Source organism: Lissotriton vulgaris, chromosome 8 (genome assembly GCF_964263255.1).
Source record: "Lissotriton vulgaris chromosome 8, aLisVul1.2, whole genome shotgun sequence".
In the NCBI taxonomy this organism is placed as follows: domain Eukaryota; kingdom Metazoa; phylum Chordata; class Amphibia; order Caudata; family Salamandridae; genus Lissotriton; species Lissotriton vulgaris.
In genome coordinates this window covers 612,744,395-612,771,032 of record NC_141696.1, presented here as the reverse complement: position 1 = coordinate 612,771,032, position 26,638 = coordinate 612,744,395, and the positions used below count along the sequence as shown (strand labels likewise).

General features: G+C 42.7%; 2 protein-coding genes across 5 annotated transcripts in view; both read right to left on the bottom strand.

Annotated features, from left to right (window-relative positions):
- The window catches only part of SENP7 (SUMO specific peptidase 7), a 1,147,554-nt gene that overhangs the window by 805,384 nt on the left and 315,532 nt on the right, over window positions 1–26,638 (bottom strand). The window lies entirely within an intron of this gene.
- On the bottom strand, window positions 22,288–24,723 carry LOC147697801 (uncharacterized). Its single transcript, XM_086933583.1, is given in 1 exon segment — window positions 22,288–24,723. A coding segment is annotated over 1 exon segment (2,436 nt).

The window sequence follows — 26,638 nt, the reverse complement described above, 5'->3', positions numbered from 1 at the left end:
TAGAACAAGGGAAATAGAGAAATGGCTAAGTGAGGGGTGGGAAGTGGAAGTGAAAAGAGGACAATTCGGTAAACATGAAGGAAGTTCACAATGTGTAGCCAAGCATTATTGTATGAATAATAAAATAATGATCAAAACTTAATGACTGTAGAATCCATTAAGGTCATGGAAAAAATAATATAAATAAATAATAATAAATCAATCAACAATAATGCAAGTTCAGTCACAATTACAAATGCCAGAGCAGGCATTCACCACATAGAGTCATTAGGTGTCAGAAGTTCCAGAAGGGGGGTTTTGAATGGACCTTAAAGATGCCATTTATAGGAAACATGAATATTCGATCCGGTCATTCATTCCGGATGGCTGAAGACTGTTCAATTTCTTGATCCAAAAGAATTCGGCTCTTAGTCTTTGTTTTGTGGGGTCCATATCGCTGCGTTGTGGTATGGTCTCCAATACCGTAAATCTCAGTTGGGAGATTTGATGATTTGCTTCAGACCAATGATTAGCTACAGTTGATTTCTGGTTATGAAGACGGATATTTGATTTGTGTTCCGTTATCCGTACTTTAATTTTCCTTTCCGTTTGGCCTACATAAATTTTGCCACATGGGCATTTGATGGCATAGATGGTGTTAGTTGTGTCGCAGGTACTGGTGTGTTTTAGATCAATTTCGTAGCCTTGAGTTGGATGTCTTAATTTGTTGCCCACTATGACATTATTACAATGGGTGCAATTGAAACATTTACACATTCCTTTGAATTTTGATTTTTCCATTTTGTTAGATGTGGTGGTTAGAATTTCTTTCAGGTTTTTTGATCTTTGGAACGCAAATGTGATGTTGTCATTGTACAAATCCTTCAAGTCTGGTTCCATTTTTATTAAGTTCCAGTGGGTGTTGATGATCTTTTTTATTTTCATGGCTTCAGTAGAATATTTAAGAACACATACTGTTTTTTGTTCTGTTGTGTTGGACTTAGACATGAAAAGTTTTTCTCTTGGGATGATATTGATTCTTTTCATAGATTCATCCAGAACAGTAGTGGGATATCCTCTTTCGAGATATTTGTTGATTTGATCTTTCATAGAGATTTCCAGCTGTTGAGGATCTGATGTGATACGTTTTAACCTGATTAGTTGTGATGTAGGTAGATGTTTTTTCAGAGTGATGGGATGAAAACTTTGAAAATGTAGACTTGAATTCCTGTCAGTAGGCTTAATGTGGACTTGAGTGGAGAACTGGAAATCAGTCATATTGACTTTTACATCCAAAAAAACAATGGATTCCTGATGAATGTTGTATGTGAATTTGATTCTCTCATATCTGGTATTTATGATGCTGATGTTGTTTTCGAGTGCCATTTTGTTGCCTTGCCATAAGAGGAAAATATCGTCTATGTATCTTCTGAATACAATTAAATTGTTTCTCCAGTCTGGATTGTTGAGAATGAAATCTGTTTCAAATTTAGACATGAAGATACATGCGTATGCTGGGGCTCCCCCAAAGCCCATAGATGTTCCGTTACTTTGGTTATAAAAACTCTGTTGCCATTCAAAATAACTGTGGAATAGGGCGAATTGCATTAATTCCAAGAGGAAAAATTTTTGACTTTCTTCCATCTCGTTTCTTTTGAGTAGGCTCCATTCCAGGGCTTCCATGCCTTTGTTATGGGGGATGGAGGTGTAGAGTGAGGTCACGTCTATCGTACATAGCCAGTATTCTTTTCCAGGTGAAAGAGTCACTTCATTGAGTATTTTTAGGAAATCAGTCGTGTCCTTTATGTATGTGTTACCTTCTTGAACAATAGGTTGAAGAAACCAGTCGATGTATTGACCTAACGGTTCGGAGATTGAGCCACAAGCAGAGACTATTGGTCTGAATGGTGGGTTTTTCTTATCCTTGTGGATTTTTGGTAACATGTACAATTTGGGTCGTCTTGGGTATTTTGTTTCCAGAAATTGATGAGTCTTTTTACTGATTATTTTCATGTCAAGTGCTTTATCTGTTATCTGTTGCAATATACTCTTATATTCATCAGTCGGATCTGTATCAAGTGGCATGTATATGTTAATGTCTTTCACATGCGTGTTAACACTTTCAAGGTAAAAGCTGGTATCCATTATTATTATTAGAGCTCCCCCTTTGTCGGCTCTTTGGAAGGTCAGTTCTTCATTTTGACTTAAATTTTTTAAGATATTCCATTCACGAGGTGATAGATTCGTTCTCTTAGGTTTGGCAAATTTGATTTTTTGCAGATCTGTTAGTATTGATCGTTCAAAGGCTTCAATAGTTTTGTGGGTGATCGGAGCGCAGAATGTACTTTTTGGCTTAAATTCTTTAGTTTGACTATCAGGTTCTTGGAGTGGTATGTTCTCATTATTTTTGAAGAAGTAACGTAATTTTAAGTTCCTGAAGAATTTAAAGAGAGCTATTTCTGTTTCAGCTGAATTAGATTGATAGGTTGGAACAAACGAAGTACCTTTGTTCAGGATTTTTATTTCAGTTTCATTGAGTTGTTTCTTGGAGATGTTAATGACTAAGTCACTTTCGTTTGGCTCCTGGTGACTCTTTTTATTCTTTCCTCTTCCGTTTCTTTTACCTCTCCTTGTTTTGTAGCTTGTGGTGTTTCGTTTGCTGCTGGGCTTACATCTAAAAAAGCCGGTTTTTGAACTTGGGTTTGAGGTTTTTGTGACTCTACTGATTTTGAAGTGGATGGAATTGGTGTTTTTGAAATTGGTTCTCTTGTTTTTGCGATGTCGGATTCTGACACTACGCTTTCTTGGGATGAGCCCACATTTCATTTTGGTTGCGCTTGTGGTTGCTGCCATTTTCGTTGATTATAGATTTCAGCCCACGTGTACACCTCTTCTAATTTATAATCGATCGTATCACGTCGATATTTTCGAATCTTTCGGTCATTTACCTCTTTGGTATATCTTTCAAGTTGTTGATATCCTCTAATAGTTGTTGTAGGTCTTCCTGTTTATTCAATTCTCTTTTTATGCCTTCCAATTCCTCCTCTAGTTCTTTTAAAACTTTTGATAATTCTTCAATTATTAATAAGATTAAATCTAGAGAGCATTTGTTTAGGATTTGATACCATCTTTCGATGAACTTTTTGTTGTTTTTACATAGCATCGGTTTAAGGGCTATTCGTAGTCCCCGAGGAATTCTTTGGTGCTTATGATAATGAATCAATGTTGTGGCGTGAAGCCTTTGATTAATCTCCTTTTTGGATATGTATTCGAATTGGCGTAGTAATTGTGTTACCGTTGAAATCTGCGGTGTGAAGGCTCTGGTCTCCTGTATTAGTCCGTAAATATCTTTTGCGGCTTCGGGCGTAAATGCCAATGTTTCTGCTTTGTTGGTTGTTATTTGAGCTATGTCATCGAGTTGCATTTTCAGATTCAGTTGTAGGTGCTACAGAGAGAAGTTTAGGCAGTGGGTCCAAGATACAAACAGTTTTTTGGTCTCTGTGCACACTCTTATTTCAAAAGTTTTCCTTGAGTTGTTTGTGATTCTTTGTTTAGCGCTACACGTTGTTACACGATGCCTATTCGTGTCTTTTATGTAGACGGATTATGTGAAAGTTAACCAACTTCCACTAACTGTGCGCTGGAGTTTAACTTGAAACTTTGAATGTTTCTTCTCCTGTTTTAACAATTTATTGAAAAAAGTTTATGACTCCATTTTTTCATTCAATTTTGGTTTTTATTGATTGTATAGATTTTAATTCATTGTAGAACGTTTATCATTCAATATCTTTGAGTAATCAATATGTATCCTTTATACCTCTGCCCAATGCATTTCGGGTCAGATCAAGTGACCCTTCGTCAGGGGCCTGTGGAAAGACGAATACAGGACCTTAGCCATCATCATAATATAAAATCAAATAAAAAATAAAAAGATTCATGCATGTATACACAAACATATTAACAATGCTAAATCTACAACATTAAATGCGTTTTCTAGTGGCATTCCTAAAGTTTATACGGGTAAAGCTGTGAGCGGTAACATGACGGAAATAGGAGTGATTAAAAAATGCGTTAAGTGCAGGGCTAAAGATTACGGGAGAGGGCTCGCAAAGTGCCGAAAATGCAACATGAGGTCGAAGAACACTTACGAGAGTAAGGAAAACACGGTGATCACGCTCATACCAGGCGGGTAACCAAGATAGGTCTCGTCAATACCGGACAGGTAAAAGGAAGTTACGCGCGGTTGTGTTTAAGAGAGCAGACCAAGTTCCGATCACGTGATCATGTTGGCAACGGAAGTCGAAAAAAGACTTCTCGAAGGGGTTACGTGCTCAGGGTCACACAAGATGTAAATAATCCCAATAAAAAGATAGCGGTACAGGAATAAACAGTGGTGATTTGATTTCAAAATATGAGACGTATAATGTATAATCGGCCCTACGCGGGGGTACCGGTAGAACAAGGGAAATAGAGAAAGGGCTAAGTGAGGAGTGGGAAGTGGAAGTGAAAAGAGGACAATTCGGTAAACATGAAGGAAGTTCACAATGTGTAGCCAAGCATTATTGTATGAAAAATAAAATAATGATCAAAAATTAATGACTGTAGAATCCATTAAGGTCATGGAAAAAATAATATAAATAAATAATAATAAATCAATCAACAATAATGCAAGTTCAGTCACAATTACAAATGCCAGAGCAGGCATTCACCACATAGAGTCATTAGGTGTCAGAAGTTCCAGAAGGGGGGTTTTGAATGGACCTTAAAGATGCCATTTATAGGAAACATGAATATTCGATCCGGTCATTCATTCCGGATGGCTGAAGACTGTTCAATTTCTTGATCCAAAAGAATTCGGCTCTTAGTCTTTGTTTTGTGGGGTCCATATCGCTGCGTTGTGGTATGGTCTCCAATACCGTAAATCTCAGTTGGGAGATTTGATGATTTGCTTCAGACCAATGATTAGCTACAGTTGATTTCTGGTTATGAAGACGGATATTTGATTTGTGTTCCGTTATCCGTACTTTAATTTTCCTTTCCGTTTGGCCTACATAAATTTTGCCACATGGGCATTTGATGGCATAGATGGTGTTAGTTGTGTCGCAGGTACTGGTGTGTTTTAGATCAATTTCGTAGCCTTGAGTTGGATGTCTTAATTTGTTGCCCACTATGACATTATTACAATGGGTGCAATTGAAACATTTACACATTCCTTTGAATTTTGATTTTTCCATTTTGTTAGATGTGGTGGTTAGAATTTCTTTCAGGTTTTTTGATCTTTGGAACGCAAATGTGATGTTGTCATTGTACAAATCCTTCAAGTCTGGTTCCATTTTTATTAAGTTCCAGTGGGTGTTGATGATCTTTTTTATTTTCATGGCTTCAGTAGAATATTTAAGAACACATACTGTTTTTTGTTCTGTTGTGTTGGACTTAGACATGACAAGTTTTTCTCTTGGGATGATATTGATTCTTTTCATAGATTCATCCAGAACAGTAGTGGGATATCCTCTTTCGAGATATTTGTTGATTTGATCTTTCATAGAGATTTCCAGCTGTTGAGGATCTTGGTCTGCTCTCTTAAACACAACCGCGTGTAACTTCCTTTTACCTGTCCGGTATTGACGAGACCTATCTTGGTTACCCGCCTGGTATGAGCGTGATCACCGTGTTTTCCTTACTCTCGTAAGTGTTCTTCGACCTCATGTTGCATTTTCGGCACTTTGCGAGCCCTCTCCCGTAATCTTTAGCCCTGCACTTAACGCATTTTTTAATCACTCCTATTTCCGTCATGTTACCGCTCACAGCTTTACCCGTATAAACTTTAGGAATGCCACTAGAAAACGCATTTAATGTTGTAGATTTAGCATTGTTAATATGTTTGTGTATACATGCATGAATCTTTTTATTTTTTATTTGATTTTATATTATGATGATGGCTAAGGTCCTGTATTCGTCTTTCCACAGGCCCCTGACGAAGGGTCACTTGATCTGACCCGAAATGCATTGGGCAGAGGTATAAAGGATACATATTGATTACTCAAAGATATTGAATGATAAACGTTCTACAATGAATTAAAATCTATACAATCAATAAAAACCAAAATTGAATGAAAAAATGGAGTCATAAACTTTTTTCAATAAATTGTTAAAACAGGAGAAGAAACATTCAAAGTTTCAAGTTAAACTCCAGCGCACAGTTAGTGGAAGTTGGTTAACTTTCACATAATCCGTCTACATAAAAGACACGAATAGGCATCGTGTAACAACGTGTAGCGCTAAACAAAGAATCACAAACAACTCAAGGAAAACTTTTGAAATAAGAGTGTGCACAGAGACCAAAAAACTGTTTGTAGTCTCAGTGTTGACAGAGCATCCTGGGCACCCAGCTTGCGGGCATAAAGACCATTTCTGAGTAAAAGATCGGACAGGTAGGGACCCCACCCTATACTGGAAATACAGTTTTCGATCCAAAGGTTTCACAATTGCATCCCAGTATTGTTCCAGCCTTGGAACAAATTTGTGGTCCAAGAAGCGGCATGATAAAGAAGACGATTGTAATTTAGCGTTATTCAGTAAATACAATTCCCAGAACTTGGTCTTAAGAATAGCCTTCGATGGAAAGGCAGTATTAGCAGGGTCAATCCATAATCCAGACAATCCTAACTCCCCTAAAAGGTTTCTGACTACCTGGAGCTATTTAATTTGATGTGATGTGTCTATTTTGATAATGTACAGGAAGCCCTGGGCATAGCCATCCAGAGTGGTCCACAGCCTCCTCCAGTAAAGGAGGGGACGTAATTTAGCCATGGCTGCTATGGGTTTCTTACCTAGATCTAACAGTAGCGGACACATAGGAGAGCTCTGGGGAAGTCCAGTTAAATTTCTTAAAAACCTATTCTCTGCCGTGGTAAGGTTATCAAGATTCTCACAGCCCCACACCTCAGAGCCATACAAGCTTAAGCTGACGGCTTTCAGATTGCATATTTCGAGGGCGGGGCTGATAGGCTTGGATATGGAGCATTTGTGCTCCTGAACAAGAACCCCAGCTATCTGTCTGAGCTTTAGTGAGGCGAAATCGATTTGCAGGTCCCACTTCATACTAGCATGGAAGTTAACACCAAGATAGGTAAACTCATTAGCTACTTCTAAAGGGCCCTCCTTCATTGCAAAACCTCTCGTGTTTGCCTTACGTGCATTAAATGCCATTAGCTTGGAACCCAGGGAACTCAAACAATTAATGTCACTTTATCTTGGCGAAGCCATAAAAAAAAATTTTTAAATACAAAAAATATACAAATATAAAATCCGTCTGATTGTAAGTGAGGAAATTTCACAATTGGCAGCATTAATTATATTAAAACCATTAATTGTCCAAAAATGTCTCTGAGGTAGCCCATAATCTTTGCCAGTATAGCTGAGGGTGTAAAGATACCGGAGTACTGGGCAGGAGAGAGGCTAATGATCACATGAACCAATTCTCTGATCGCTACAGGGAGGAGACGTCACTGAAGCTCCACAACTCAGAGCCATAAAGGGCAGTGCCAAGAGCCTTGGTCTTATACACCTGTAGGACTGGTGCTTATGGCTTTGTAAAGGATGTGCAATGTTCATTTTAAATGGCACCAACAATCAGCCTATGTTTCAAGCAAACCCTAATAATGTGGAATCAGAACTCAACCATCTTGCAGCAAATAATTTCAAGGGGAGCGTCCCTTCTCTAAAATGGTGGTATAATGTCATACTAGTGGAACTGTGATCAAGTTTCAGTACTTCTCTAAGCCATTAACAAATTAAAAAATGTTTCAAATCCCCCGTCAGAGAGGTACCTGCAACTTTGTGCTCCTCCCTGCATAATGTGAATGCCCAATACTGTTTTTTCAATGCCCACTTGGATGAAATCTGGGCTACAGTGGGAGAGTGCCGTAAATCACCAAGATCTAGGGAAGCCAACAATTTTTACATCGATCTCAGCCAGGGGACTTTATTAAATGTATCTGTCTTCATGGTATCTTGTAAGGCTGCAGCTAAGTGGGCCACCTCTGAGGTAGCCCATAATCTTTGCCAGTATAGCAGAGGGTGTAAAGATGCCGGAGTACTGGGCGGGAGAGACGCTAATCTCATGAACCAATTCTCTGATTGCTACAAGGAGGAGACGTCATTGAAGTCCCACAACTCTGCGCCATAAAGGGCAGTGCCAAGAGCCTTGGCCTCACACCCCTGTAGGACTGGTCTAGTTGGCTTTGTAAAAGATGTGTAAAGTTAATTTTAAATGGCATCAACAATCTGCCTATGTTTCAAACAAACCCTAATAATGCGTGGTCACCATGGCATACTGGACCCAAGTTTAATGCCCAAGTAATCAAACGAGTTGACCCTCTTAAGCGTTTTGTTCCCTAACATTAAGGAGCCATTAACAATTTTATGGTTACCAAACCCTTAAGTTTCGTTTTGGCCACATTAATTTCTAAGCCACAATCTTGGCAAAAGATTCCAAGTTTGTTCAGATGTTTTTGCAGACCACTCAGGGTTTTTTTTACAATTAAAAGAGTGTTGTCTGTGAGTAACAAGATCTGGGTCTTAGAATTGGCTATGGTAGGGATGTCCGCTTTAAGTATCAGAGAGAAAGTCTACCAGACCATTACAGTTTAGAGAAAAAAGGGTTGGGGCTAATACACACCCTTGGCGAACACCTATTGACACCGGAATCTTGTCAGTCAGTTGGCCCTGTGAACCCCCCCCCCCCCCCCATCTGACCGGGGCAAAATGTTTCTTGTGAAGCCTAATCCTTAGAGGTAGAACATCCTGAAGCGTGCCCATCACCTTCAAAACCTGCCACTGCCTTAGACGCGGAACAAGGTCAAAGGCATATTCTAGATTTACAAAAGCAAAAAAAAGTTGCCCCTGCTGATCAGCGGAGTCTTCCACAAAATTAGGGTAAACCGAAAGACCTGGTCTATCGTAAAGGTTTGAACCCTGAACTCCCCTTGTAGTGATGGTATGATGTCATTTTCGGATGCCCAAAGTTGGATTTTCACCAAGACCATATGGCAGAAAACATTTTGTATACAGTCAACGAGGCTGATAGGCCTGTAATTGACAGTTAAGGACGTCATGCACGTTTTATCCACCAGTATCACCTCGGCTGCCTGCCATGATCCGGGGATAGAAGCACCGAGCTAAAACGCATTGGGTAGGGCTAGTATATTGTCGGCCCAGGCATCAATGTCGTTTATGGAGACATCTACAGGTAGACTATCTGAACCTGGAGCCCTCCCTCTTGCAAAGGTTGTCAGGCAGTCTAATACGTCCTCTTTAGTTTAAGGATGTTAAAATTATGAGGGCTACTACACATCAGGGTGCCCTCTGTAGTGGCGACCTCCTCGTCGTACAGGGCAGTAAAGTGAGTAATCCATTCAGAAGGTGACACATGGTTTGGTGTTCATGCCCCCAGGAATTCACATCACTGGCCACCAGCTTCTAGAAGCACAAATAATCCCTTGATGAACACACGTATGCTAATTCACAACATCTATCATTATCTCACTCCTTAGCATTCACTATGCGCTGCTTGTATTCCTTTCTGGTAGTTGAAATCATGGAATTGTTTTTTCATCTTGATTGCCTTGGCCAGGATGCACCTTCGGCACCTACACTCTCTATTGTATCATCTATGAACTTTCCAGGGAAAATTCTTCTTGGGGTGGGAGGAGATTAAAAAATAAGCTGCATATCCTGCAATAGCACTCTGTGCAACTCACTAAAATCTAAAAGGTTATCCTCCTTATCACTGCTATTTGAGATCGAGGTCAAAATCGCCATCACGTCTTAACTAATAATTAACAGGATTTCTAACTTCAAAATGACCTGGCGTCATTTGAGATGAGACCTAGCCAATGTGTGTACCACACCACTAATGGTAATTAGATTTGAGGGGCTAGGTAAATGCCCAGGAACTCAGGAGATCCTAGTGGCAAGCAGCAGCAGGTAAACACCCTAGACCTTGAGAACAACACATCCAAAGCCATTGTAATTTATTAATATTAAGTGCTTAGTTAAGGTGGCAGAGGACTAGCACTTAAGTGAAGCTGAGTGGTAAGTTATGTTTTTTGATAAAGTGACAGCAGCCTCTAGAGTCAGGCAGGTAATGCATGGTTGTTTGCATACAGCAGTAATAGTGAAATGGCAGGACATTCACCCTGGGACCACTTCTGAGACTGCTGTCAGCTTAGACTCATGAGAAAAAAAAAACCAAAAGCAGGTCACTGTTGACCTTTTTCCTGAATCGTGTTTCCTTAACCACATGCGTGCGGGGGTTATTTTTGCGCTGTGCGGCTTTTTTCCAAAAGCCGCGTTAGATGACGAGCTCAGCTCGTCATCCGCACACGACCACCGTGGCTGATGACGAGCTGAGCTCGTCATCAGCAGCGAAGGGGTTAACAGCCACACCCTGTATAATTCAGTTAGCGCGGCATTTACATATATCAATGTAATAGCACTTAGAAAGCGAGAGCTAGAAATGGTGTTTTAGAGAGAAGCTCAGGCTAGAATAGAAGTGGCTTTCAGAAGAGGGACAAGAACCAAGGGAGCAATCGTTGGTACAAAAAAAAAAAAAAGAAGCATAGCTGGAAGCAATTAAGCTGGTCCATACTGGGGACCTCAAAAAGTTAGACCTAGAACTAAAAAGTACTAAAGTAGCACGTGCACCAGTTGTAAGCACTGTGGTTGACGATAATAACCCACTGTGCCCACAGGTCCCAAATGAATTGGGGCCAGATGTATAAAAGATTAGCAAATCAGTAACCAGTTGCAAAATGGTTCCCAACAACTACAAATTCATTTTCCATTGTAAGAAAGCTATTCAGTCACTATGCTTTGCAAACTAAATAAATGACTCCTCAATATACCAACTTTTACAGGGTGTTCTTAATAGTGAATCACTATTTATATGTTTGACGGTTTCACAAATAACGACGAGCCGCAGAATGGAATCAGGAGCACCCTATATAAACGGGCCTGGACTACACAAGTGCCTTTCACAATGACAGTTTTGTATGTGATGGGGAGGAGGATGTGGATACTGGCTGGACTGCAGAGGAGGAGGAGACAGGAAAAGATTTTTAGGATCAGGATAAACCTCTTGCAGCAAACCGAGGGGAAACATTTTGAGAAATACAGATTTAGTAGACAGATTATTTTGGGCTTCACTGCTGAACTTAAGCCACAGATAGAAATGAAGACTTTTAGAAACAAACCCATATCTACCTAAGTGCAAATACTATGCTCACTTCACTGCTTAGCCTCTAGTAGTTGCCAAGGTGTTATACCAGAGTGTTTTAGCAGTGGCTGGTGGTGTTTCCCATAGTACCTTATTGAGATTCTTCAAGTATTTTCTAGATGCAAAGTTAGCAAACTCTTAGTAACCATATCTATTTACCCAACATGCCACGGATTTCCAACTGACTAAATTACACTTATCGCATAGGTACATGTCATAGGATGATTGATAATACTCACATAGCTGTATGCCCACCATCTGCTATTAAGTATTTATTTAGAAACAGGAAAAATACTCACTTAAACATACAGATGTGTGATGCATCGTGCATCATTACAGGCCAAGTAATATATTTGTGAGAACTAATACAAGGCTCCTCCACTTGGGGAGGGGCACCTCTGAGCACAACTTCGGGGGACTCAGACGGTCTTATTCCATATATCTGAGGATCAACATAAGTTCATTCCAAAAAGTTCATTCCAAAAGTACCATATAGTTCATCCAACGTGTTGAAATTTATTAAACTTATTGCAAATTCATAGCTTAAGTGGCATCACAATGTTCAAAAGATTCTGGATGAATAATGCGATGTGACACATGTTAGCAAATCCCGATGCATTTCGGGCGCCGCCCTTCCTCAGGGGATTACTCTACAAGCAAACGCAAAAATCTACGTATCAGTTACATAACCTCATTTTCACATTAAAACAGAAGCGATTAACAGGTCTCCAATCAAACGAAAAGTAATCAGACAGTTAAGGTAAAGAAAAGACGGTGCTGTAACCGTAAAGAAGTGAATCGAAGATACAGAAAATGTGGACTAGTCCGTGAAATAACAAGAGATCTGAGTTGATAACTGACGCCGATGAATCCCAAGCTGACAAGAGGTCACCCAGTGAATGTAACCCCCCAGTGTCTAAAAAACATTTTTGCGTGTTAGCAGTGTGAAACAAACAACAGACCCACACTCAATCGTGAAATGTGACGATTCAAACTATGAAGTCCCGAAAGGGTACTTACAGTGTCAGAACTTCATTAGAACTCCGCGGAGTTCCGCATCAGAAAGGTGAACCGAGCCCACAACTACGCGGGCGTATAAGGGTGTACAGGGTGATCAAGACAGAAGAAGGACTAACAGAGTAAAGCCTGTAGGTGGTCGCCATCTTGCAGCGGGCAAGATAATGAGAAACGGAGCGTGAAGAGAAGGAAAAGAGAACCAAATAAACCAAACGGTAGAACATATATCTTCATGTAAACAACAAATAATAATAACGAGAAATGATGGGAGCATGTTACAGGTAACATAAGAATTCCATACGGTGGTTCAACCCATGGGGCACCATTGTGGACATAAATCGGATCCAAGAGTTCTCTCTTTTAAGTAAAGTGTTCTTGTTGTTCTGGGTAACCTTCACTTGTTCCAATACTTGGATCCGATTTATGTCCACAATGGTGCCCCATGGGTTGAACGACCGTATGGAATTCTTATGTTACCTGTAACATGCTCCCATCATTTCTCGTTATTATTATTTGTTGTTTACATGATGATATATGTTCTACCGTTTGGTTTATTTGGTTCTCTTTCCCTTCTCTTCACGTTCCGTTTCTCATTATCTTGCCCGCTACAAGATGGCGACCACCTACAGGCTTTACTCTGTTAGTCCTTCTTTTGTCTTGATCACCCTGTACACCCTTATACGCCCGCGTAGTTGTGGGCTCGGTTCACCTTTCTGATGCGGAACTCCGCGGAGTTCTAATGAAGTTCTGACTCTGTAAGTACCCTTTCGGGACTTCATAGTTTGAATCGTCACATTTCACGATTGAGTGTGGGTCTGTTGTTTGTTTCACACTGCTAACACGCAATAATGTTTTTTAGACACTGGGGGGTTACTTTCACTGGGTGACCTCTCGTCAGCTTGGGATTCATCGGCGTCAGTTATCAACTCAGATCTCTTGTTATTTCACGGGCTAGTCCACATTTTCCGTATCTTCGATTCACTTCTTTACGGTTACAGCACCGTCTTTTCTTTACCTTAACTGTCTGATTACTTTTCGTTTGATTGGAGACCTGTTAATCGCTTCTGTTTTAATGTGAAGATGAGGTTATGTAACTGATACGTAGATTTTTGTGTTTGCTTGTAGAGTAATCCCCTGAGGAAGGGCGGTGCCCGAAATGCATCGGGATTTGCTAACATGTGTCACATCGCATTATTCATCCAGAATCTTTTGAACATCGTGATGCCACTTAAACTATGAATTTGCAATAAGTTTAATAAATTTCAACACGTTGGATGAACTATATGGTACTTTTGGAATGAACTTTTTGGAATGAACTTATGTTGATCCTCAGATATATGGAATAAGACCGTCTGAGTCCCCCGAAGTTGTGCTCAGAGGTGCCCCTCCCCAAGTGGAGGAGCCTTGTATTAGTTCTCACAGATCTTTTCACTGTTTGGCCAGACAGTGTTACCTTTTTGAGCACACTACAGAACATTACAAATCTACAACTTTTTAGATTTACCTGCTGTGCGAGTTCCATTCTCTTCTAGTAATATATTTCCCAGGCAGCACCCACAACTCCAATATGCTCAGACACAGTGAGGTTTACAGTCTCTCGAGAGGAGATGTTGGTGATGGATAATTACTTGGGAAGTCTATGAATAGATATGTAGACATACCAAGCCTGAGTTCTTGATATGAATTATTTATAGCATTTTTATATTATTGGGGATAGTGTTTATGCTTTAGTCTCTATGATTTTAACACCATATTTAAACTCAAGTACCCAAAGAGAGAAATGGTACAATAACGCTCACAAAAGAACATGCTCTGTAGTTGAGGGAACATTTGGCGTTTTAAATGGAAGCGTTTCGTGTCTGACTAAGAGTGATGGGGCACTAAAATATAACCCAGAAACCTCGTGTAAGATTATTGCTACCTGAGCTATATTACATAATGGAGCAACCGGAATGCAAGTCTGCACAGTAGATACAGACTGATTCTGATGATGATGAACCAAATCCACTACCACATCTATCTCAAGATGCTCCAAGAGCAGCTGAAGGAAGAAAAAGATATGCAGACATTACTAATAATTACCTTTACGGTGAGTATTAATAAAAATGTTTAAAATAATAAACAACTGTGCTGCTGCTGAAAGAAAGTGAACAGAACCTTTACTTTCAGACTTTCACTTAGTAAAATAATATTTTTAACTCACAATGCTTGTCTCAAAGCATGAACATTTTAAGTTTGCTTAAATGAAAAACGTGAAACAATGGCAACCATAAATTACTAAATCTGAAAACAGATATTGAATGTTTTTTCTTCCTCTATCAACACTGCCCTTTTCTGAGGACCCAATAGTAGCAGGTGCAAACATAACCACCTGCAGCGTAGCTAAAAGTACAACACATACTCATGGCTTCGGAAACCGTGATGCTACTTAGGTTTGAAGCCTTTTCACTTTCCCCACCACCTACTTGACCCACAGTAGCTATTTGTGTGGTTTGGAAGCTTTCTAAGGCAGTGGTTACCTGTACTAGGCCACAAGCCACATCCATACCACGGTGCCCCATTTCAACTTGTAGATCAACTGTGCACCTTGATAAAGTGGCAGTAGCAAATGCAACATGGTTAACTGACCAAATGAAACCATCGTTAAGCAAGACATATTGGTGATGTTAACGCCTATGTGACACACCTTCCTGTTGCATTACAGTACATACATTTGTCACTGCCTCAGGGATGTTATCACGTTTTTGTACAGTGACTGTTGCCTTTCCCCTACAGTAATTGTAAGCTTTTCAAAACCATCTTTTACTGTTTTTACAATGGCAAATGTTTGCTAACCGCTTTTATACCATTATGTTATAAGCGCTGCACTAAAACATGGATGCCTCTAAGTGACAAAAAGTTGAGAGGTTGTTGCCCCAACATCAGGTGCAAAATGACCAGAAGGTCTGGCCCTTAAAGCACTACGACACCTCTGCAAAACCCTCTTAAACATTTGCCTTGTCCTTATAGAAGTTTTTGGAATGTCCCTGGGTGCTGGAGGTTCCTTAGACTGTTCAGGAAAATATGGGAGTGGGCTAACTCTCGGTCTGCATCTTGAAGGCACAGGTGATGAGGTAATGTGTGTTGGTTGGCTCATTGACTTCATTCAATTCTGATTCATGTTTGGAGGGGATCCTGCTTCAGTTTCGTGCCCTCTCTGTGATGACACATCTATGTAAGAACAGACTGTAAATTACTTTGATGATACTAAATCAAACAGTAACTACGTTTCTTATTTAAAACAATTAACTTAGCTATAGAAAGCTGATTTCTTACATTTTATTATTGTACAAATTATGTACAACATTTCTGAATGTATGTCCATATGTAACCTTAATTGATATCACTAGATTTCCAATAATGCACCACAAAGTGAACTCCAAAAGCTAGTCTGTGTGCATGATGCATATTTTATCTCACCTTGCTAAAATTTAACACCTAACCATAAACAGCTTAAATAACTCAAGATAAGTAAATGTTAATTTAAATATAAACATTCAAAATGTGTAACTTACCCTTAGCTGCTGAGGGTGGTATTTAGATACCAACTGCACTAAAATCACAAATGCTCTTGGGCTCAAATGTTGACTCAATTCCTCAACAGGGGTTGGGGGCAACTGAAAAGAGGGTACTCCTCCACTACCATGGGGCTCAGTCTATTTGCCACTTTCTTTTAGTTCTTCATCACAAGTCGTACCATAGCTTTCGAATGGCCTGCTGAAAAGGACAAGCTACTTTAGGTGGCAGACACCCTACACATCTTGGGAGGAAAGATCAATAATGCTCTTTCTATATCTGTCCAAATCTCAGTAGCAATGACCTCTTGTATGTATCATTTCAAAATTCTAAAGATCTTCCCATACCTAAATCTTGCGTGTCAACATTGATAGGCTTTATATTACATTACGTAAACTCAGTGTATTTGGAGTTGCCTATGACTGTCGAAGAAACTGAAAGTTATTCAGAAAATTGCAGTTAGATTGGGGTCTTCTGCTTTGTACATGCTTAGCCAATTCTACACAAGTTGCGCTAGCTTCCAGAGGGTTAACAAATACACGTTAAAGCATTGCATATTGTCAATATGCCTTGCTCTAGGAAAGCTCCTCTTTTTAATCAAAATAATCTGCTCCCTTATGTCCCTGGAAGAACTCATATCTTCTTCTACTTTGCTAACTAGTCCAAGATTTCACAATTCTAGATCAGGGGGTGGCTGTGTTTTTTTCATCAATGCAACCGAACTTAGAATTATCTTGCTCCCAATTTATGTGAGGAGACTTCTCTGCTTAAATTCTGACAGTAGCTTAAACATGGCTAATCACACAAGCCTATGCTGATACAGTTTTTTATTACATTTGGAATAGTTCCTAGAGACCACTGATGAAAGTGTATTTTGCGAACACTGATAACTCGACAAGAAACTTGTGTATAACAAGAGCAAACCCATACGCCAATGTGTACCTGGGTATAAAACTTATTATCAAAGAACAATGGTTAACATGGAACTTATTTCATTAATCTCAAAGTTATGCAGCAAAATGACTGCATGCATTCAATGATTATTTTAATATACCTTGGCTAGTAATATTTCATTAAGGCGTACTTTTTTAAATGCAGACTTAGGTCAAAGTTCCAATGACATTAGGATAGGCTTTCTGTAGATTAGGGAGGAATGAAAAGTGCAAAGTGTCGCCAGTGAAAGAAAGAAAACACAGTATGAATGAGTTAAAAAGAAGTGAGAAAGAGTTGAACTGTGTTTTACAAATCACAAACAACTATCAAATATACAAAAAGTATCAAACTTGAATATGCTTGGATCAGGAATAATTTCTCAAAGTCAGTAAGTTTGTTGCTCATTGTGTTGACAACGTTCGACTCTTTCTGTAGTCTTATGGTCTCATCAGGAGGTTGTAATATGTGGGACATATAAGGGATAGAAATAACTGAAGTAAGTAAAACAACAACTGATTACGGCATTACCCCAGCGGCCACCAGTTATTATCTGTGGTCGAACATAACAGTAAATAGCCATGAATAAATGGGCGAGAGGGCGCCAAACTAGTAATAGTAACACCAGAGGTGGAATAATAGGTAAGGCTCACTGATGTGGGTACCTGAAGAAACATAACAGGAGAATTATTGTGGTGTTCATGTAAAGCGCTCCGATAACCGATATCTTTGGCTCAAGTTCGCGCTGTATAAAAAACTCCGGGAAAAAAAACACACTCAATGGTACGCTGTGTGACACAAAATTAATTTTATCCTGAATACTTGCGAGAGAGACTCCTACCAAATCACAAAAAATTTCTTTAGGCCTGTGATACATACAGAATACTGAATTAATCCAGTATCAATTGCAAAGTACAATTAGGTATTCCGAACTTTCCTACATCTGGATTTTGTCTTTTCTTGCACCAGTGTGCCATCCCTGTTCTACAAGTTGTAAAAGAACTGTGTTTCCAAAGGACATAGGGCCACAAGCATTGAGTTATTTTGCAATCGCAAACGCTGCAAATCGCAAAAATCCGCCGTTTGCGATTGCAAAATAGCCATAAGCAATGCATCAATCAAATTTGCCAAATCACCCTCATATTCGTAAACAATAGCGATTACCTATTTTCTAATTCCCAAATAGCAAATCTGTATTAGCGAATTGCTAATTGGTAATCGCAAACTCATGCATGAAAAATTCACAAATTGCGAATTCGCGGGGAATCGCAAATTGCATTTGCTAAATAGAACCAAATGAAATCAGGTGGTAACCATTTCAAAAGCAACAAATTAGGTGGTAACCATTGGCAAACTATTTAAGCAGGCTCAGAATGCCTCAGACTGTTTCACAATGACAGCGCTCTACGTCATGGCAAGGAGGATGAGGCTACAAGCAGCAACGCAGAGAAGGAGAATACAGGATCACATTTTTAAAGTGCGTGTTACATTGTTGGGGCAGACAGAGGAAGAGATATATGACAAATATAGGTTGAATACAGACATGATCTATGATCGCATAACTGAATTAGTTCCCCAACTGCAGCGTCAGACTCGCAGGGCACATGCCATCCCTACTCATGTACATGTCCTATGTTAACTGCACCTCCTAGCGTCAGGTAGCTTCCATGGAGTAATAGCTGCAGCTGGAGGTGCTTCCCAAAGTCCCCTATCGCACTTTTCAACTCATTCCTTGATGCCATGTTGCAGAGGATACACCACCACATAAGGTTTCCCACAACACCACAGGAATTGGAGAAAAACAAATTCGATAACTATCAGGTAGCCCATTTCCCCCACGTAATTGGTTGTATTGATGGGACATATATAGCCATTTGTCCACCCTTAGTGAATGAGGAAATGCGTTACTTACCTGTAACTGCAGTTATCCAGTATAAGTGTCTTTCATAGATTCACATGCCTGAATCATTCCCCGTCGTCGAGACGGGAGCCTCCGGTATATAAAAAGTAATGTCCTATAGACATACATATAAAGGAATAGGCCTAAGGATCTCACCTTAGTGTCCTATCTAAGTCCTTATGTAAGAAGGACCAAAACAGAGTAGGCCCAAGGGTCCCACCTTGGTAGCCTATCTGAGTCCTTTTGTAAAAAGGACCAAAGTAAAGAGAACCAACCAATCAGCTACTACCTCCTTCTAGAACCTTCCTGTCAGGAGCCTCAGTCTCTCAGATTTTCGTACGCACCAAGCTAGTTAGGCGCAAACTTGTTAGAGAGATAGGTGAGTCCTTCCAGGGGAGGCGGGAGGGTGCATGTGAATCTATGAAAGACACTAATACTGGATAACTGCCGTTACAGGTAAGTAATGCATTTCTTATCCAGTATTTGGGTGTCTTTCATAGATTCACATGCCTGAATCAGAGTAGCAAGCAATACATTATGCACATTCTGTGAAAGTACCTCATATATGAGTCTGTAGATAATACATATGACGCGACTACAAATCACTAACATGCAATGTCATGTAGTATCTAGGAATAAAGAAATGTGCATACCAGTAACGGATGGTGGGATGTAAGAAGGCTCACCTCACTGGAATAGATGGCGAAGCACTGCTCTGCCCACTGCTGCATCCCTCGTCAGCTCAGTTTCCAAGCAGAAGTGCCTGGTGAAGGTGTGCGGGGACTTCCAGGTCGCCGCTCTACAGATGTCCAGTATCGGCACTCCAGCAAATAGTGCCGCAGATGTGGACATGGCTCTTGTTGAATGGGCTTTGACTCGTGCCTCCAAAGGCCGTCCAGCCTTGTCGTGGCAGAAAGTGATTGCTGAAGAGATCCACCTTGATATACTTTGTTTCGTCAGGGGCATGCCTTTCCTTGGTCTGCTAAAGGCGACGAAGAGTTGGGATGACTTTCTGAAGTGTTGTGTCCTGTCAATGTAGAATTTGAGACATCTCTTCCGATCTAATGAATGCAGGGTTCTTTCAGCTGTAGTAGTTGGGTTAGGAAAGAACGACTTGAGCACCACTGGTTCGTTAAGGTGGAAGTCCGAGGGGACTTTCGGTATAAAGCGGGGGTTAGTTCGTAGAATGACCCTGTCCTCTCTGAATTGCAAAAAAGGATCTTGGATGGAGAGAGCCTGCAGTTCACTGACCCTTCTGGCAGAGGTTAGGGCCAGGAGGAGGGCCGTCTTCCATGAAAGGAATTTGATATCCGCTTTATGGATGGGTTCGAAGGGGTGCTTCATCAGTTGGTGAAGGACCACGTTGAGGTGCCACGACGGAGGGATTGGTCTTGGTCGTGGAAAGGATCTGAATAGACCTTTTAGGAATTGTTTGACAAGTCTGTCCGCCCACAGGGAAGGACCCTTTGAAGTTCTTGTGAACCTGGATATCGCTGCTAGATGCACTTTGATTGACGCATGTGCAAGGCCTGATTGCGCTAGATGCAGTAGATATGGTAGCAGCTGCTGTGGAGTGACATGGAAGGGGTGTAGGCCTTCTGCCACACACCAAACACAGAAACCCTTCCATTTTAGAGAATAGGTCTTATTAGTGCTGTCGGCTCTAGCCATAGCAAGGACTTCTCTACACTCCTGCGGAATGTTCAGGTGGCTGAATTCGCGGTATTCAGGAGCCAGGCTGACAACTTCAGAGGGCTCAGGTTCGGGTGGAGAACCTGTCCTTGAGACATTGTGAGCAGGGCTGGATGTTTGCGTAGGCGAAGAGGTGGCCGGACAGATAGGCGATGAAGTTCCGTGTACCAATGCTGCCTCGGCCAGAATGGGGCGATGAGGATCAGAATGCAGGGCTCCGACTTCATCTTCCTGAGGACCCTGGGTATCAGTGGAAATGGTGGAAAGGCGTAGGCAAACACGTTCCGCCAAGTGATGGAAAATGCATTCCCGAGGGTTCCTGGTTGGTGAAGCCTGCTTGCGAAGCTTGGGCATTTGGCGTTCTCTCTGGTGGCAAAGAGGTCTATCTGCCGGGTTCCCCACTCCGCGAAGATATATTTCAGCGCCTCCATATCCAATTCCCATTCGTGGGATGGTGACCTTTCCCTGCTCAGGGCGTCCGCCAAGACGTTGTCTTTGCCCGGGACGTATTCGGCTTTGAGCGTTATTCCATGCTCTAGAAGCCAATTCCAGACTCTCTGTGATTCTCGAGAGAGTGAAAGTGATCGCGTCCCTCCCTGTTTGTTTAGGTAGTGCATCGTCGTGGTGTTGTCTGTCCTGACGAGCACTGGGGAGTTTCGGATACGTGGAAGGAAGGCTTGTAGAGCTAGAAAGATTGCCCTTTGTTCCAGTAGATTGATGTGGAGTTTGGATTCCTGTGGCGTCCACTTGCCATTGATCTGGAGTTCTTGCAGGACCGCTCCCCAGCCTTCTAGGGATGCGTCCGTTGTTATTACGTGTGGTTCCGCCGGAAGCAGGAACGGCAGTCCCTGCGACAGATGTTTGGGCGACCTCCACCATTGCAAGTGATTGACCATAGCTCGTGTGACATGTATGCGGTCTTCGAAGGATCCCGCAGCTTGTGTCCATTGCCTCGTTAGTTCTTCCTGGAGGGGGCGCATTTTGAGACGGCAGTGTGGAATGAGCATAATGCATGAGGACATCATGCCGAGGAGAGACTTGAAGGTACGGACCGGCAGAGTCTTTCTCGATGCCACTGACGTGGCTAAGGAGATGAGTTTGGTCTTTCTCTCCTGAGAGGGGAAGGCTCTCACGCGTTCCGTGTCCAGAGTCGCTCCAAGAAAAGTGATGACTTTGTTTGGTTCTAGTGCCGATTTCTCTCTGTTGAGGGTCAAGCCTAGGCGGCGGAAAAGATTTAGACAGGCGCTGGAGGATGTGGCTGCGGCTATCGCCGACGGTGCCTTTACCAGCCAGTCGTCCAGGTATGGGAAAACCAACCTGGTGGCCCTGTTGACGAAGGAAGGCTGCCACAGGAGAGAGGCATTTTGTATATATCCGTGGGGCAGATTTGAGGCCAAACGGGAGAACACGGAATTGGTAGTGGGCTCCTGCTACTGCGAACCTGAGGTACTTCCTGTGTCCCTTGAGGATAGGAATGTGGTAGTAGGCGTCCTGCAGGTCTAGGGACGTCATGTAGTCGCCTTCTTCCAGGAGGCCCAGGATTTCTTGTAGTGTGACCATACGGAACTACTGTTTCTTCAGGAACACATTGAGCGCTCTCAGGTCGAGGATTGGTCTCCATTTCTTGCCTTTTTTGTGAATTAGGAAGAAGTGGGAGTAGAATCCTTTTCCTTTTTGGGTGTGTGGAACTTTCTCTATCGCTCCCTTGTGAAGCATGGAAGCTATTTCCTGAAGAAGCAGCCGTAGGTGTCTGTGGGACCGTGTGGCTGGTGGTCTCGTTGGGGGAATTGAGAGAAATTCTAGTGAATGTCCGAATTGGATAAGTTGTAACACCCACCGATCTGTTGTTATTTTCTGCCAATTCTTCAGGAAGAACGTGAGTTTTCCTCCAAGTCTTAAAAAATGCAATGGTGGATGGGCTGGCCATTGGGATGAGTCATTGGCGGTTGCCAGCAGGTCTCTTTTGGTTTTTTCCCCTGTAGGTTGACTTATTGTAGGAAGATTGACGTCCTGTCTGGCCTTGACGCTGTTGGTACTGTGTTTTGCTCTGGGTGTACGGGTAGGAGGACCTATTCTGGTAGGATCCTCTGTATGTAGGTTGTCCCCTTCCTCTGTTACCACGAAAGGACTGGTTCCTAAATTGTAGAGTTCCCAGAGCTTTGGCCGTATCTGTGTTATTTTTGATAGTGGTGAGGGCTTCGTTGATTTTTTCGCCAAAAAGATGTTGGCCGTCGTAGGGCATATCAATGATTTTTGTTTGCACTTCCTGACGGAAGGAGGTGGCCTTAAGCCAACCTTGTCGCCTCAGAACAGCGGCACCTGCCAGCTGCCTGAAGCTAGTCATGGCTACGTCTATTGCACAGTCAATTAGTTCAGAGGCAGATGTTTGGCCCTCTAGGAGAAGCGAATGTGCCTCCTCCCGTAAATCCTCTGGTAGATTAGCTAGGTAGGGCGCGATGTCTGCCCAGAGTTGACGGTTGTAGCAGCCCAGGAGTGCAATTGAATTTGCGACCTTCACCGTCATTGCAGATGTGGTGGAGAAGCGTTTTCCAATGGTATCTAGCTTCCTGCCTTCCTTGTCAGGTGGCGTCGACAAAGGGGATGCAGGATTGCGCGAGTTTTTCTGCGCCGCTTGTGTTACCACAGAGTCTGCTTTAGGGTGACCCGTGAGGCATGCTGGCGCAGATGAGGTTGCTTTGTATTTTTTATCAAGCCTGGGCACTACCACAGGAAGTGAAGCTGGTGTTTGCATGAGTTGTTTGCCTTGTTTCCATAGGTAGTCAATAATCGGGATTGACCTAGTCGTCTTTTTTGTAGGCTCCTTAAAATCGTAGAGGAAACACTCAGTCTCCTGGGTTTCCATAGACATATGGAACCGTTTGGCCGCCCGCTCTATGAGGTTATGGAAGCCACCAATGTCTACGGGTGGTGATTCCGAAGACTGTGGCTCTGGAGAGGCCGGGGATTGAGCGACGTAGTCCTGGTCTGCGACAGGGTCTGAGTCGTCGTCACGGACCTCCCCTTCTTCTTGTTCCCTCTCCTCGTCGTCGGACGAGAGAATGTCTTGTGTTGGATCTTGGTCCTTAGAAAGTACCAGTGGAGGAGGCTTATGTCGAGGTACAGGAGCAGGTACCTGTGTAACTGGAGGTGCAGTTGTAGTGTTTTTTTCTGGGAACCGCTCTTTATAGTCCTTTATGAGGAATTGTAAGTCCGAGACAATGGATGCTGGCAGGCACACCATCGGTGTTACTTGTGTGTGCATCTGAGTATGGACAGTCTGTTCCATGTGTTCCTCCACTTCTTGTTCCTCATCTGTGCTTTGGCACTTAAGCACCAATTCAGAAGAACTAGTGGCCTGTGTATATAACTCCTCATCCAACTCTTCATCTTGCAATAAACAGGACGGGGTCAGTTGTTGCACCTTACTGGGTGACGTCATGTCTGGTGTGATTGGCTTTTTTGTTATTTTGATTGTGACATGGGATGTCTGGGCATCCATAGCATGTGAAAGTAGTTCAGACTCTTTCCATGTGCCTGTGGTCGTCGACGCCTGTGTCGACGGTGCCGCCGTTGCAATCTCCGTCGTCGCCAGTAATTTACCCTTCGTCGACGGTGTGTCCGTCGACGACGCCCTCGTCGACGTTGTCCTCGTCTACGGCAATTTGTCCGTCGTCGACGGTTGCGTCGTCGTCGATGGAATACTCCTCGTCGACGAGGGAGGCTTCGTCGACGTTGCGGTCTTCGTCGACGGAGTCGTCGTCGATGTCTTCCACGTCGATCTCGTCGTCGACGGCACAATCCTAGTAGTCGATGGGACGGTAGACGGCACAGGTCTACTCGCCGACGATAAAGGTGTCGTTCTCGTCGTCGAGGAAGATGCCGACGATGCCGTCGTCGTCGACACTGTTGTCGTCGACGTCGAAACGGTTTTTAGCGCTGAGGTGACCATTGACGATGTCATTGTCGCCGGAATCAGCGGCTGCTTCCTGGGGACAGGAAGGTCCTTGTCAGACACAGGTGTTCTGCCCTCTGAAGACTTTCTGGAGGCCTTCTTAGGAGGGGTGTCTGAGGGGCTAGGGGAAGGAACCCTTGGCCTCTTCAAGGAGAACTGCGAAGCACCAGAAATGCTCTCACCTTCTGAGACCAAGTCGCTCTCTGGTTTGTTCTTCAGTCTCTTCAGCCCTAGTAGTAGGCGTCCTTCTCGGTCCTTCAGGGTTTTGTTCGAGAAGGTTCTACATATCTTGCAGTCCTTGGCCTGATGTTGGGGGTAGAGGCAGTACAAACAAGTTTCATGTTTGTCCTCTACATGGAGCCTTTTTTTACTGCAGGAAGAACAGGCTCTAAAGAGACCTTTTTTCTGGCTATCAGCCATAGCATTGAAGTTGGGAAAAAATTCGTTTTTGAAGAAAGAAGCAAGTTTCCTGAGAAGAACTCAGGTGGAGACTCCCTAGCACAACGTGCGGTAGAAAATCTGAGAGACTGAGGCTCCTGACAGGAAGGTTCTAGAAGGAGGTAGTAGCTGATTGGTTGGTTCTCTTTACTTTGGTCTTTTTTACAAAAGGCCTCAGATAGGCTACCAAGGTGGGACCCTTGGGCCTACTCTGTTTTGGTCCTTCTTACATAAGGACTTAGATAGGACACTAAAGTGAGATCCTTAGGCCTATTCCTTTATATGTATGTCTATAGGACATTACTTTTTATATACCGGAGGCTCCCGTCTCGACGACGGGAAATGATTCAGGCATGTGAATCTATGAAAGACACCCAAATACTGGATAATACATTTACAGGAACAGGAAATCATACCACTCACTGCACATACTAGTCATCTGCAATTCCAAACACATCATCACAGACATAGTGGCTAGTTACCCTGGCAGTACACATGATTCCTACAACTTCAGACACAGTGGCATACACACTCGTCTCCTTGGGGGTGAATTTGGCGAAGGATACCGGCTTGGTAAACATATATAATACTGTCTTGCAGACTCTCTGGCCATGGTGATAGTGAGTAATCTGTTGCTTTACACCATGTAGGTGACAGTGCATATGCTGTGCGCTCCTTCATACTGACGCCATCCCTAAATCCAAGTACCCCAATATAATGAGGCGCATATTTCCACCCGCAACATGATTGAGAGGACATTTGGATTACTTAAAAGTAGGTTCCGCTGCCTCCATAAAACCGGTGGTGCATTGCAGTACAGGCCCGATACCTGCTACAAAATTGTGGCCACTTGTGCCATGTTGCACAACATTGCAGCTTCTTGAGGAATAACCCTGGAACTCTCTGGCAGCTACCCTGAGGAAGACAAACAGCCAGGGCAACCACAATAAGCAGCACGCAGGCGGAGCGCAGCAGAGGGGAGACAGAGACGTGCAGAAATCGCACAGCATTTTTTTTTAATGTGGGTAATGATGATACAACACAGTACATGCTCAACTGTTTTATTAAACAACATGTGGTAGTGTGAATACACACATACCAGGTGCAGACTTGCATTGTGGTAGAAAAAATTAAACATGACATTGCCATGGCGCTTGAATGTCAGCCCAGACAATTTTCATTAACACTGGTTGCCTCACCAGATTTAACTTTGTCCCTCATATTACTTCCTGTGGCCACGCACTCCAGTGGGCCTTTCTGTGGGCTCTGCCACTTCCCTTGTGGAGCCTTCGGAAGCAGTGGCTCTCCTAGTGCTGCGCCTCCTGCATGTGGTCACTAGTGCTAGGAGACTACTTAGGCTGGAGGCCTCCATACTCTCCCCCCCACAAAGTACATTGTTGCCACCAACTGCAGCAGTCTGCAATTGCTCCACATCATTGTTGATCTGTATAAGTCCCCTGGCCACATCCCCACAGCAATGGGTCATCTCCACCTGCATCCCCACAGCACGGCGGGACAGCTGAGATGTGGTTGTGCTCAGGTGATTGATGGCCCTAGTGTACCCGTCTAAGCACACCATCAAGTAATGATGCCTTTTCCGTTGTGACACCCTGCACAACTCATGAATGGCTTGGCTGACATTACAACAATTGTCATTTGTGGCCCTCTGTCCTTCCACCACTGCAGTGGTGAGCTCCTTCATGCAGCCCTTATTTCAGCCATGTTTGTGGCCAATGTACCGAGTTGGGCCTGCATTAAGCGCATGTTCTTACATTGTAGATGCTGCAACTTTAACATCTGTCCCTCCAGACCACTGCAGACATCAGCCCCATCATCTTCTGCACCGCTCATGTGAGCCCTTGCCTGCGCCTTCGGAAATGGATGTTTCTGTGCCGCT